At 35.3% G+C, this 13,732-nt stretch overlaps 3 protein-coding genes across 3 annotated transcripts in view; 1 reads left to right on the top strand and 2 right to left on the bottom strand.

The window, feature by feature from the left end:
* LOC109103180 (rap1 GTPase-activating protein 2-like) overlaps positions 1 to 450 on the bottom strand; it is a 56,657-nt gene extending 56,207 nt beyond the window's left edge. Inside the window, exon 1 of the mRNA XM_042771311.1 lies at positions 289 to 450. The gene's annotated coding sequence lies outside the window, so the exon portion shown is untranslated. The remainder of the gene's footprint in view (positions 1 to 288) is intronic.
* A 4,488-nt stretch (positions 451 to 4,938) lies between these two features.
* Positions 4,939 to 8,943, top strand: LOC109103185 (XIAP-associated factor 1-like). Its single transcript, XM_019116551.2, has 8 exons — positions 4,939 to 5,142; positions 6,238 to 6,373; positions 6,577 to 6,633; positions 6,744 to 6,975; positions 7,112 to 7,179; positions 7,264 to 7,485; positions 7,941 to 8,005; positions 8,088 to 8,943. Exons 1-7 carry the CDS (start codon positions 5,108 to 5,110, stop codon positions 7,977 to 7,979), a joined length of 789 nt encoding a protein of 262 aa, XP_018972096.1. The 5' UTR covers positions 4,939 to 5,107; the 3' UTR covers positions 7,980 to 8,005; positions 8,088 to 8,943.
* Positions 8,944 to 9,374: 431 nt separating this feature from the next.
* LOC109103543 lies at positions 9,375 to 13,057 on the bottom strand. The gene is made up of 5 exons (XM_042771309.1): positions 12,711 to 13,057; positions 11,586 to 11,814; positions 11,009 to 11,464; positions 10,836 to 10,886; positions 9,375 to 10,629 (listed from the first exon to the last, which is right to left on the bottom strand). Exons 2-5 carry the CDS (start codon positions 11,722 to 11,724, stop codon positions 10,139 to 10,141), a joined length of 1,137 nt encoding a protein of 378 aa, XP_042627243.1. The 5' UTR covers positions 11,725 to 11,814; positions 12,711 to 13,057; the 3' UTR covers positions 9,375 to 10,138.
* Between the last annotated feature and the right edge of the window lie 675 nt (positions 13,058 to 13,732).

Raw genomic sequence — 13,732 nt, 5'->3', positions numbered from 1 at the left:
GTTGCATTTCAGGACTTTTTTTTTTTTTTTAAATGTTTTTAAAGAGTTTAAAACTCTAAATTAATTTAGGGACCCTGATGCAACTCATGGCGATTATGTATGGCTCCCAAAAACAGCTAAGAAAACAGATTCAAATACAAATCGTACGATGTACAGCAACAGTTTAGTCAGGTCCTGTTCAAACCCACACGCTGACTGCTGTCCGTTAGTGTGAAACACATCACCATGAAATACGCTTTACTCTCTTGTCCATCATGCACTTGAATATCTATTAAAACATCACCTTACCTTGAATCTGCCATCAGAGGCTCGCAGGACTGAGTAAACACAGCAGTGCAGCATGAAACAACTGGTTCAACACTAGTGAGGAGAGAGAATCGCTCAGAGAAATAGAGGGAGAGAGAGAGAGAGAGGGAGAGCAAAACTGTGGAGGGAGGGAAAAGGATGAGAGAATGAGAGCGAATCGTGAGGAGAGACAGAGTGAGAGAGAGAGTATATGTGTGTAAGAATGCAGGAAGTAGTCGTAGTAGTTGCTATGGCATTGAATACGTGATGGGCTTATGAGGGGGTGCGGATAATTTCTCAGACATTAAATTGAATAGAGTCTCAAAAGCCATACTTACAGAAGATTTATGGCACAGGCACACTCATATGAGGCTGGAAAAGCATAAAGCATTAATAACTCGTGAGCAAAAAGCACCTCTGTTGAATTTTAACATCTAAATGCAGACAGAAGTTACAGATTTATGACGTCTTCAACAAATTTAAGGCATAGCGTCAAAGGCGACTCTGATGCTGCTTCGGTTCCGTGTTAATTAGGTATCACTGATATTAAATTTTGGTAGATACCGTTAATCATTTTATCATGATAAATTACCATGGCTGATATTTAATTCTGTAACATTTGCTTTAATTCAATTTTTTTTAAAAAGCATTCAAATAAAACATTTTAAACACCACAAGTGAATTTAGGCATCATACTGTACATTTATAATATACAGTATGAAAAATGGATGTTCGTTTTCAGATTAGGTAAAGATTAAATTTAATAGTATTACCAAATTAGCGTTTTTAAAGAATTAACTTTAAACTAGCATGCTCAATGAAATATTCCATTTCGGCCAACATGTAGACTATACAATATCAACAGATCTCAAAAAAATAAAAAGGCAAAATATCTATTATCAGCTGATAACCAATATGGTACTATTTTATTGTGCATCACAATATACATTACAGAATATACTGTATATTTATAATTTAATATGAAATCATAAAAATATATATTTTTTATTTATGACATATTAAACTAAAAATGTATTATTAACATTATTTTTGCAACTGCAATTTCTATGTAAATGTACAACTTTATATGTATAGCGCCTTTCACAATACACATTGTTTCAAAGCCATCTTTACAGATCAACGTTTATAATATCTTAATATGATGCCTTGCAGCAGATTAGAGCTGGGTGATAATATAATTTGCGAAAATACAAGCAATCAAGCATTTGAGATATACTATATAGTAGCCTACAGTATATAACCGTATACATTTTGCAACAACATTTCTGCAACATTAAACAGTCTGTAAATGCATCTTCAAATGAAGCTTCTGCCTTTGATGTGTAAAGACTGCATTAGACACATAAGCAAGTGAAACAAACAGTTCAGAGCTCAAGTTCTCACAGTAAGCTTTGCAACACATTGAGAACAAAAGAAAGATTCCACTTCACAGTTGTTTTTTCACATGCAGACACATGTGCCTCACTGGCCATTAGAACAGCATGTGGTCAGTGCAGGCGGACACCACTGGGGTCCAATCAGATCAATGTCCACTCACACACACTCTCACTTCCATGTACTGGAGGAACATCAATAATCTGGATTCACGAGCAGTACATCAAAGACACAAAGGGGTACATGACATATCTGATGAGTTTTGTGGAAATGTCACAACCTAGGCAAGAAAACTATATCTTCTGTGCTCAGCAACAAGCTCAAGTAGGCCTAGTGGCTAATGCAGTCTTACACTACAAGAGCCTGTTGAACATTGCCTGGATTTTTCATTTGTCTGTTTGTTTAGAGCTGCTGTCTCCATCTCTTTCAATCTCTTGACAGTTTAGTGTTTAAGAGCCACTGCGCCATCTAATTGGTGAACTTTCTGGGGTTGCCTTGGTAACCCTCTTAGGAAATGTTCTTTGGTGTTCTGCCATAAGGTTTGACTGGATGAACATATGTATATATAGCATTAATTTGAAAGTGACAATATTTTCAAATAAGGTTTTGCATTTTATCAACCTGTTCTGTTCCCTGAAATCATTTGACTAGATTGGACAGGAATTAAAAATGAGCATATGGCACTATAACACCTAACAGCCTGCCAGAGGTGTGACTTCTCTCTGAAAAGAAATCCATCATCTTGTAATTTAATTTACATGTACATGCCAACAAACCCAGCATAAGATGGGCTGTATATATTAGCACTATATTAAAGGCATTTTTTTCTTGTTCTGTTTAATCAATTAGTTATCTACATTAAAATGCACTAAATATTTTTTAATGAAAGCTAAAAATGTATCATGTAGCTTTTTAATACCAAATGGTTTTTATTTATTATTACTTTTATTATCATGTTTTAATTTCCATCTTGTATTATGTATTTTATTTAAATATACTTTTTTTTATTTATAATCATTATAAATTGGGTTTTATCTTTAATATTATATTAATTACAATATTTACATTTTTATTCATGTTTATTTGCATTCATATGTATACACATTAATTCATTATTAAAATAATAGATTTTAAAAAATGCATTATTATATAAAATTATATTTTAATTATAGATTTATAATTTATTTTAATTATTTTATTTATTTTTTCAATTTTAAACTTTTTTTTTTACTTTAAACTTTAGACTATTTTTACTACTTTTAAAATAAAAAAACTGTTTAATTTAGATTACAAATATAAAAGTAAATTGGTTATTTTAGTTTCATATTATAAATTAAAAAAAATTAATTATAAAAGTAACTACTGTGGATGTTGTTGTTGTTTTTTTTACTGTAAATAACTTTGAGATTTCACTTTGAATTCCTTGCATGAAAGATGCTAGACAAATAAAGATTACTATTATTAAAATATGATCAAATCTAACATAAAAAGCATAGTAACTATCCTATTACCTATCACAAAATAATTTTGAAAATGATCCCAAGGACATTTTATGAAATTGTAGTGACACTAGTCTGAGATGCAATAAAGCAATATTTAGTTTTATGATTTTGAATATGGTAATATTTAGTTTTTAACTCGCAGCTCAGATGTCTAATCACTCGGGGGGGGGGGGGGGGGGGGGGGATGGGGGAGAAGGAGATGAGAAATTAAGGATGTAAGACTAGAACTCCTCACTCTTTGACTGTTGTAATGATGCTAACATTTGTTTTGCTCTATGCTGGCTGGTCTAACTGGTGGAGCAAGGAACTGTGACCTTTAATATTATATAACAAGAGACACGCACACAAGCACAACCGTTACAAAACAGGCCTGCAGCGTACAATCTTTCACTATAATAACTCGCTTGTTTATGTAAAACAACATCAGGCCAGATTACCCTTGTGTGTATTTGGCTGTGGCAGTGCTAATGCTGATCACAATTCTGATCAGAGATTGAGGGCGACAGATGACCTGCTCAGGCAGAATAAGAGAATGAACTGGTCTGTTTAAAATTCCCTGTCCACACCCATCTGCAGCAAGAGTGAAAATGCGAAACTCAATACCGTAATTAATTACTGTGATTCCCCTGGCGTGACACAGCTGTCTGCTCCTGTGCTGTTTCTGCTGACAAACATCCATTAGCCGCTGATGTCTCGGAGGCCTTGATTCAAAAGCCTTGTTCAATTATTTTGAGAACATTTTTCCAAATTTAACAGCTCAATAAAATCTTGAACTGGAGAGTCAACATATGTGAGTATCTGCTAATGGGGCCAACAAGGGACATCCATCCAGAAGTCCGTCGGATTAATGGTTGACTAAAGTGACAGCATATGTGAGCTGAGCAGCAATCATCCAGAGAAGACACAAAGCTGAACACCATGAACTGATCCATACTAATGCATACACATTGTAAATGAGTAAACTGCTTTATTCGGAAAGGTAAAATTTATAGTTTTAATGCAGTTAAACCGAAGTCTTAAACTTCCTTTCCATTTAGCAACAGGTCGGCTAATGACCACAAAGGTTAAAAAATTCTACAGCTAACCGAAAACCAGCATATTATAAAATTATGTTTGGAGACAGCCACATACAAATCTACCGTTCAAAAGTTGGGTTGGTGCTTTAATTTTTTTTTTTTTTTTCAATAAGTATCTTATGCTCACCAAGACTGTATTTATTTAATCAAAAATACAGTAAAATGTAATATTGTAAAATATTATTACAATTTAAAATATCTGTATTTTAATATATTTTAAAATGCTATTTATTCCTGTGAAACCAAAGCTGAATTTTTAGCAGTCATTACACCAGTGTCATTTCTTATTATTCAATTATGAAAAGTTAATATTTATGGAAACTGTGATGACTGTTTTAAAAATTATTTGTTGAATAGAAAATACAAAAGAGCAGCATTTATTTGAAATAGAATTATTTTGCAACATTACAATTATCTTTAATGTCAGTTTGATTATTTTAATGCATCCGTGCTCAATGAAAGTATAATTTCTTTAAAAAAGTGTCTCTTAATGCTCCCATAATTGCCAACGAAAAGAAAAGGGATGTTTAATTGCAATGACAGACAGACAGACAGACAGACAGAGTTAGATAGATGGTAACTTATGGTAAACATTTTTACTAGGGGAGACAAACAGTGCACTTTAAGATGTCAAGTGAAGTCTTGATTGTTTTTCACGACAACACAAAGCAATGTCGTATCGTTTTCCGAGTATGGGTTATTATACTTGGCAAATGTAACCACTTTCACTAGTATCGTTTAGCAATAAGAGGTGTTATTTACGACGTGTTATGTTTCGGTTCCACTTTCTATTCAGGATAAGTGAAATTATCAACCCCAACACAGTAACCCAATTATCTCACTCTAACTATGGACGAAGAAGAGCTGATTTTATGTGCTCACTGGTGAGTGTTTTACAATGTAACGTTACTAACCTGCATATTAACGCACAGAGATCCAGTAAGACGACTAACGTTAGGCTATTTATGTTTACTGACAGCTTATGTACAAATGACAGTGTTCGACGAGTGTAAGATCACAGCCAGTTCACGACATAAGTTTCTGTCTGTCTACTGTAGCAACAACAAAATATCGAAAACAAAAACATATTCTACTCAACAATAATGAGTGTTTCCTTATGTTGTCGACAACAATGACGTGACTTAAAGTGAAACTATTCCCAAGGCAGCAGCTGTGTAATATGGCGAAGGATTACGTTTATTTATAATTGCGAATTTTAATTAACACTATGAGAAACAATGAACTTTGCTAGTTTTGGTCATTTGCTGAATCACTGATATTGAGCAGGATTGATTAGTGAAAGATTTCAAAACTGTTACTTCTGACGTAAACACTCTTAGGATGTTAATTTAGCCTGTGTGCTATATGCACATATAAGTATAGTTCAACCAAAATTTCTGGCATCATTTACTCACGTGCATGTTCTTCCAAACCCGTATGACTTAATTTCTTCGGGGAACACAACAGGTGGATGTTACTTTTTGGATTTTATCCTTTATTCAGTAACCTATAATTAATATTTTCCCCTTTTGCGGAGTAGTCCATACGACTCTTGCACTTCCAAGTCTCCTCAAGCGATATGATAGCTTTATGCGAAAACATTTTAGTCTTTTTAACTAGTCTTTGCCTCTTAAACCTGCGACTGGGTCATTGAGACCTAGTGATGGACTGGAGAATCGGATATCTATCTATCTTTTTATATATCTTTATATATATTTTGTTATTATTATTATTATTTACATTTGTAATTTTTATTTTTATTTGTATTGAATGGATAAGTGTATTTTTAAAGAAATATTTTGTGTTCCAGAGAAGAAAGAAAGTCATACAGGTTTGGAACTGCATGCTGGTGTGTAAATAGTAGCAGAATTTATATTTTTGGGTGAATTGTTCCTTTAAGTGCCATTAACAGTGTAGTGTCATAACACCTTTTCCACTCTCCAGTCTCTGTAAAGAATCTCTCCAATGTTTTCATGCAGCAATAAAGAGGTGGCGAAGGCAAACTACGACCTGCACGAACCACACTGTAAGAGGTTTCTGTGCATATGCCCTGACTGCGATGAAACCGTGCCTCGAGATAAACTGGAGGAGCATAAAACCGAACAGCATGCAGAGGTCAAGACCACACCACTCAACACTGATTAGCATTATGATTTTTGCTGCTTTTTACAGGCTCCTGGCCCTGTGTGTCATAAAAGATTATTTGTGATGCATTTTCCCACTAAACGTTTTCCACTTGACTTGCTTACTACTCATCACTGTAATCTCCCCCTCTGAGAAACCATGTCGATGGTCTCATTTCTCATTATGCTTCACAGGTAAAATGTAAGATGTGCAACAAAAAGATGGAGCGAAGGCATCTGTTGGATCATGAGGTGGATATTCAATCTCACGCCGTGAAAATTTTATGTCTGAGGATGCTCTCTCTCTCTCTGAGTGTTTTCACACTTATTCCTTTGTCGTTTCTGTCTCTTCTTGTTTACAGAAAGACGAGTGCTCTGAGAGGCCTCAGATCTGTGAGTTTTGTCAGCTTGAGCTCCCTCTGAGCAGTCTAAAAGAGCACAAAGTGTCCTGTGGGAGTCGCACAGAACGCTGCTCTGACTGTGGCCAGTACGTTAAACTGATGGACCAGCTTGATCATGCTCAGATCTGCTCTACTACCACCCCCACAACATCAAGGGACCTTGTCCCTGAAGATGATACTTCAGACACAGATGGTTAGTAAATGGCATGATCAGTATAAAACATTATAGAGGTGTTATAGGTCTTAGTATTGCCATGTTCTGCATATTTAAGGGTATTCAGACAAATTGTGATTGTAAAATACTGATTTGGCATATCTGTTATTTCCAGAGCAGACCATGCTGCAATGTCAGAATTGTCTGAAATACATTTACTCAGACATTCTGAAGGAGCACAAGGTAAAATATGACAACAAATATGAAAAGGGTTATAATATGTTATTATGAAAATCTCATATCAAATTTGTTGTTCTTTTTTACTAGCTGCTTTGCAAACAGTCCTTAAAGTTTGCAGATGATGTTGAGGATGATGACTCGGAGGATGAAAACCCCAATCCTGGAAATGTCAGAGCTGCAGATTTCTCCTTCTCATCATTGCAAAAGAAGAAGAGAGAAACAGAAGACAGAAACATTGACCTGGATAAGATAAGCACCTGTCCGCTCTGTCATCTGGCTCTCCCTGTAAAGACACTTGAATGGCATGAGGTACAAGACACTGTTTTGTACATAGTGATATTTTAAACTTGTGCAGCCTCTGTGATGCAAAGCTGAATGTTCAGCAGCCGTAACTCCAGTCTTCAGTATCAAATGATCCTTTAGAAATCATTCTAATATGCTGATTTGCTGCAAAAATTAATTATTATCAATGTTGAAATGTTCTGCTAAATATGTTTGTGGAAACTGATTTTTTTTTTCAGGATTGTAGAAAGCTAAAAAAAAAAATTAATTAAATAGTTTTTTGTAACAATGTAAAGTAACTTTATTGTATCCCTGATGAATAAAAGTATTAATTTGTTTGAACAAAAAAAAAAAAAAAAAAAAAGAAAAATCTGAAAATTTACCCCAACAATACTAAAAAAAATTATATACATGTGAGCTGTTGCTGTTGATTAATTATGAGTTTATATGTTTATATTTTGTTTTCATTTTTATTTTTAAAGACAAAATGTGAATTATACAAACATCTGAGCCTGGCATGATGGCTGGTGAAAGAAAAGCTGAATATGTAAGTATACAAATAATATATTATGTATCACCAGTATAAAAATTTGCAATGCAACTGATGCCAATGATAAATTACCTTACAGGGTTGCTGGAAACTCCAATCATCAATGCTTTTTATAAATCACCATTGTCTGCTTTTAATTTGAAAATAATGGCTCTTTAAAATGTACTTATTAGACCAAATAATGCAAAAGTTTTAGACATCCTGAGTGAGGGTACTTTATGTGCATACTTTATTGGTTTATTAATGACTATTAACCTTTTTTGTGATGCAGTTGTTTGGCTCTTTCATAAATGTGTTTGTTTAAACATTACTGCGTGTTAAATCCGGACAAACCTCAGACCACAGCAAAAAATAAAGATAACACAAGACAAACAAACTATTTGTACGAGGTGCATGAAAATATTTAGTGCATAATATATTGTAGACTTTAAATTATTTCTCTCTCTGCCAACATCATATCTTTGTTTAAAATACCTGAGAATCCCGCAGACCATCTACTAGAGGAAGATTATTGTGAATATCAGGAGAAAATAGCCATTAATTGGGGAAGACAACAAGATGGCAGCGTTTCAGTCAGGATTGCCTTTCCTTAACATCTTAATACTCTATAGTATCTTTTAATAAATATTATTTAGTTCATATGTTTATCTACATTTTAAAATGTTGCTTATTGCTCTATTGGTTCATTTGTAATTTAATAGAATTTTACTAAAAAGTATTATTAGAATTTTATTTTTTATTTTCCTGGAAGTAAACTTAGTCCTCCTAGTAATGATGAATCTAATAAAATGAATGTTTGTAAAAATGTAGTTTTTAACAAGTTCTGCACGTGGAAACAAAAGTGCAAGAGTGACATCTAGTGGATATTTTTGTATTCCTTTTGTGAGAGATGAGTGTTGAGTGCAAATTCAAGAATAAACATTGTCATAATCTCATAAGAATTTTTTTCTCATCTGTTGACAAACCATTATATAAACCTTTCTCTCTTTATAAACTTCCATGATTGCTGTGCTACAGAACAGACAGATAAAATTACATATGGTGCAGCACACTTAAAAAATTAGTTCACGTCACAAGACCTAGACTGATGGACTGGAGTGGTGTGGATTACCTGTGGATTATTGTGATGTTTTTATCAGCTGTTTGGAAACTGATTCTGACGGCACCCATTCACTGCTGAGGATCCATTGGTGAGCAAGTGATGCAATGCTAAATTTCTCCAAATCTGTTCCAATGAAGAAACAAACTCATCTACATCTTGGACAGCCTGAGGGTGAGAAAATCGTCAGCACCCATTTCTGGGTGAACTATTTCTTTGATCTGAAGGGAGAAAAACAGTTCAAGTAAAAATCAGTATTGTTTTAAGTAATATTTCAAATTATATGTTTTATTTTCATCCTTTACATTGGGTTTTAAAGTAGGAGACTTTTTTTTTTAACAGTGTGCAGACTTTTCATTTCTGGGAGATCAAACACAGGTCCGTAGGAGCTACAGCTAAGATAATGTGCCTTCAATCAGAATTTAAAATCACATCTAGAGGAAAAATAAAACACAATAATGAGTCTTTGGAAATTTAAGTTAAGATAAAGAACTAAAAACAGCTAAAAGATCAAAAACATTTACAGCAGGTCTGTTGAGCCAGAAACTGATTTAAAAGCATGGCGAACCATCAGAATAACAAAGCTAAATAAAGAAAAATCAAATAAAAATAAGATTACATAAATTAAAAACGGCCAATTTAATGGCCACTTTGCAATATAATTATCTTAAATAACCAGTCAATTTTTAAATACATTTTTGCCCATTTAAATTACCTGTATAATAGCACACGATTGGTCCAAACAGTCTTATGAGACCCAGCCATCTACTGAAAATATTCAGTCAGTAACTCTAGATCCTGTTTCAGCTCCTAATGCTTCTTATTTTGGTTATTATGTTATAAACAGGGAAATCTTTTTAGTCCTGTCACCTTTATAACACTCAAAAAAAAATTCAGAGATTTAAAGATTGCCATATACTCTAGTGTCAATATATCCTCAAGCTTATTGTATTTTCTTTGCTATCAGCATTCACTGTTTTTTGTAACTTGCTCCCAAATGTGGCTTTTAATAACATTGCCATGTTCAGGAGCTACGGATGTCCATTGACCTTGTCCTGCAGGAGAGTCAAGGCGTTGGTGGAGAAGTCACGCAGGACGTGAAGTGTGTCACGCTGCAGTTGTAAGGTATCACGTGAAAACTGCTGCTGGGTGTGGACCAATCTCTGCACAGACTCCGCGAGCGACTCCAGCGAGCGAGACAGCGACCCTATCAGCAGTGTGGTGGCCTGCTGTTCCTGCAGGCTGAGCGAGGCACTCTGGGATAAATGTTCCTGCAGACTGCGAGGCTCCACAGGAGCAGGTTTGGGAGGGAGCCGAGCAGGAGCTGAACGTGATGATGAGGCAGCCGTAGAAGGTGCAATAAATGTTGGGATACTGGCAGATGAGGGGCCATTAAATGTGTTGTGATTAGGTCTCTCTCGAACTTGGCTCTTCTCAGCAATAGGACGGCTGAGGAATCCAGGTATACCAACAGGATTCTGGTTTGCTTGGCTTCCTGGTTGAATAAACTGCATGTTTCTGCCTGGAAGGATATTGACATCATATTTGAAAAACAGACACTTAAGAGTTGTTTATTGTATAAAATGGATATATAAAATGTTATAGTCAATTAACAATAAGAGTGTCCATAATAATGGACACATAATACGATTATAAATTGATCTAGACAAAATAAACATGCCAATATGGACCGATTAAAAGAATCAAAATGTGTGTGAAGTATCTTACCTTCCTTTTGTAATGTGTTAATCTGGACATCTGTAAGAGGCACTGATGAATCTGCCAGTACCAAACAAGTAATAAATTTATTACATTTTAAATATTCAAATAAAAACCAAACACTCAGTAATGATTCTGAATCACCTAAACTTGTTGCAAAATAAAACAAAAAAGGAACTCACTGCTGAACATCATGTGAGCAGGAAGCTCTGTATCACTTTTGCAAGGGATAGTAGTGTGAAAAGGAGGTGGCATTGGCAAACTAAACGAATGAGGCCTGCCGTTTGCCATGTGTGAGGAGCTGTGTGGTATCTCCGAGAGACCTGGAATGTCCTCGTCTTCATCATCCATTTGGTCATCAATTGCCAGATTGCTCACATTTTTGTTAGGGTTAGACATTTGAAGGATCTGGTGCACCATGGTTTCTATAGGCGACAGCTCTTGTGCGATTTGGGTGGCCGTGGCTCCTGATGCCCTCATTGCGGCCACCCTCCGCTTGGTGTCACATTTGAGGTCTGCCCATTTCTTGATGACTTCAATAATTTCTCGGTGACACTCACTGACCTCATTGATACGTGCCGTCAGAGCCGCCCATGTGCGGTTTTTCAGATCCTTCGAAATGCCCCGGTTGAACTTTCCTGTTGAAGGAGTTTATTTAACTATTATCCTTCATATATGCAAAGCAGAATTTACATCCTTTCATCATGTTTTCAGATTCTACTGAGTTATGTGATATGAAAATAAAAAGCTATGTCTTACCGACTAGAATATGCCGTTTATTCTGCACCTCACTGAGCAGCAGTTCAACCTCCTGGAATGTGAAACGTGACTTTCTTTTCTTAAAGCGCATCAAAGCACCTCCCGGCTCTCTGTAAGGGTATGGCATGAATTCTGACATCCTTCTTCCTCCACTCTTCGAAACTAATCACAACCAAATCAAACAGGGCTTCTATGCAGCATCCATCAGAAGGCTTGAAGAATTATATGGCTGAAAAAAAAACAAAAAAAACATTTCAATAAAAATTATTATTCATCCAGAAACTTTCAACATCATTTAACTAATTGATTCTCTTTAACCTACCTTGCAAAAAAGAAAACGCCTGTGACAAAACTAATTAAACACATATAACCTGTTCTTACTTACACACTGTCTGTGCCAAAACATCTTATTATTCAGCTTCTGCAACACGGGGTTAAAATATGAATTTTATTTTAAATATTTGAAATACTTTATTTTAATTATACATATAAATAATGCATATACACAATTAGCTTTGTATATATATAAAATGCTAAATGCATTGTATAATAAACTCCCGCTGATTTATTATGATCATGTGATTAATGTTGCTCGTGTTCTGCGCTTTAAAAGGACAGAACAAGCACAGACAGAGATTATTCGGTCAAAGCATAGAGTCATGTTTTTCTAGGATCCTTTTACTTTAAATTAACTGTTACAACTAATTGCGGTGTGATCTCACACCGCCTCGCCGGTGTGCCCATATGCTTCCTGCTTCTTTGTTGTTTTCCTGCCTAATCGTCAGAGAGCAATAGGAACAGAGAGAATCGAGCGAACGCCATCACGGACAGACAGCATCTATCCCGAGCGTCCAAAGCTGCCGTTTCTCAAATATCTCGCGTACAGTATTCGCTCGAACGCGTAAAGATAGATTCAGAAATCGCAATAAGCAAACATTCCGCTGGGAAACGCAAACAGATTTGTATTCTTGTTTGTCGTTAGCCTGCCGGGTAGAAAAATGGACTACGCACGCATTTCGTGGACGCATTTACGAACGAATTTGGAGTCAAATCGAAAGTGCGCGCATCGGAACTGCGATAAACTTACTTGTTACTGATATCAGTGATAGACTGAGTGGTAATTACCTACAGTGCGGCCGAATGTGTCTTAGGATTTGTCGGTGTAGTCTTGCCCGATAAACTTCGTAGGCAGTGATCCCCTGCGTCGCGCAGACTCAGCTCTACGTGTTTTTCCCCCTCCACAACGATAGTTCGCCAACATTCTATAGTAATCCTTCCCTATGCCTGCGTGGAAGCAGTTCTGACTATACATGCACACCCTGTGGCCCAGTCTTAGCGTGGAAATGTTCAACTTACTATTAAACTAAAGTAAATTTAAGTCGCCTTTTCTACACATACAAGTTGAATATGTCGCGTGAAATGTATGTGCATTTTTGTACGCATTTTTCCCAGTCCAACCGGCTATTCTGTGGTATCTGGAAGCTTTCAACACTCTATACAGAGTTCCAGCAGAAAAATAAAAAATAAAACTGTGATTTCTTGGTCTGGAATTAATAAAATATGAAAAGGCAAGAACATTTCTAAAATGTATATATTATTATTGTAAAATATTCAGCTAGATATAATCAGCTAAATATTGCTCTTTGAGAGTGCAATTTCTCTCTCTTTCTATATATATATATATATATATATATATATATATATATATATATATATAAAAAAAACATGAATAACATATAACATCATCCATCAAAAGGTGTAGGTGACCTGTGTGTAGCTAGTCCATATAAACCATATTAACAAAACGGATAATATACTTCAATGTTTTGTGCTATATAGGACACAATAATATATATATATATATATATATATATATATATATATATATATATATATATATATATATATATATATATAATTTGTGTGTGTGTGTGTGTGCAATGCAATTCGAAGTGTTCTACACACAGGTGAGTGGGCCTGTACAAACCACCTGTAGTAACACACTCTCCTTTATGCGCACTAGACACACACACTGCTGTGTACATAATCCCACAAAAGACTCAGTAATGTGTGTTTACATGCTCATGCACTACAAATCATCTTGCACTGCTCCCCAGCCAGCTGCTTGACCTACGATGTATCTCTTT

This window comes from Cyprinus carpio, chromosome A15, assembly GCF_018340385.1.
Source record: "Cyprinus carpio isolate SPL01 chromosome A15, ASM1834038v1, whole genome shotgun sequence".
In the NCBI taxonomy this organism is placed as follows: domain Eukaryota; kingdom Metazoa; phylum Chordata; class Actinopteri; order Cypriniformes; family Cyprinidae; genus Cyprinus; species Cyprinus carpio.
The sequence above is the reverse complement of the archived record's forward strand: the minus strand, read 5'-3'. Positions and strand labels throughout refer to the sequence as shown.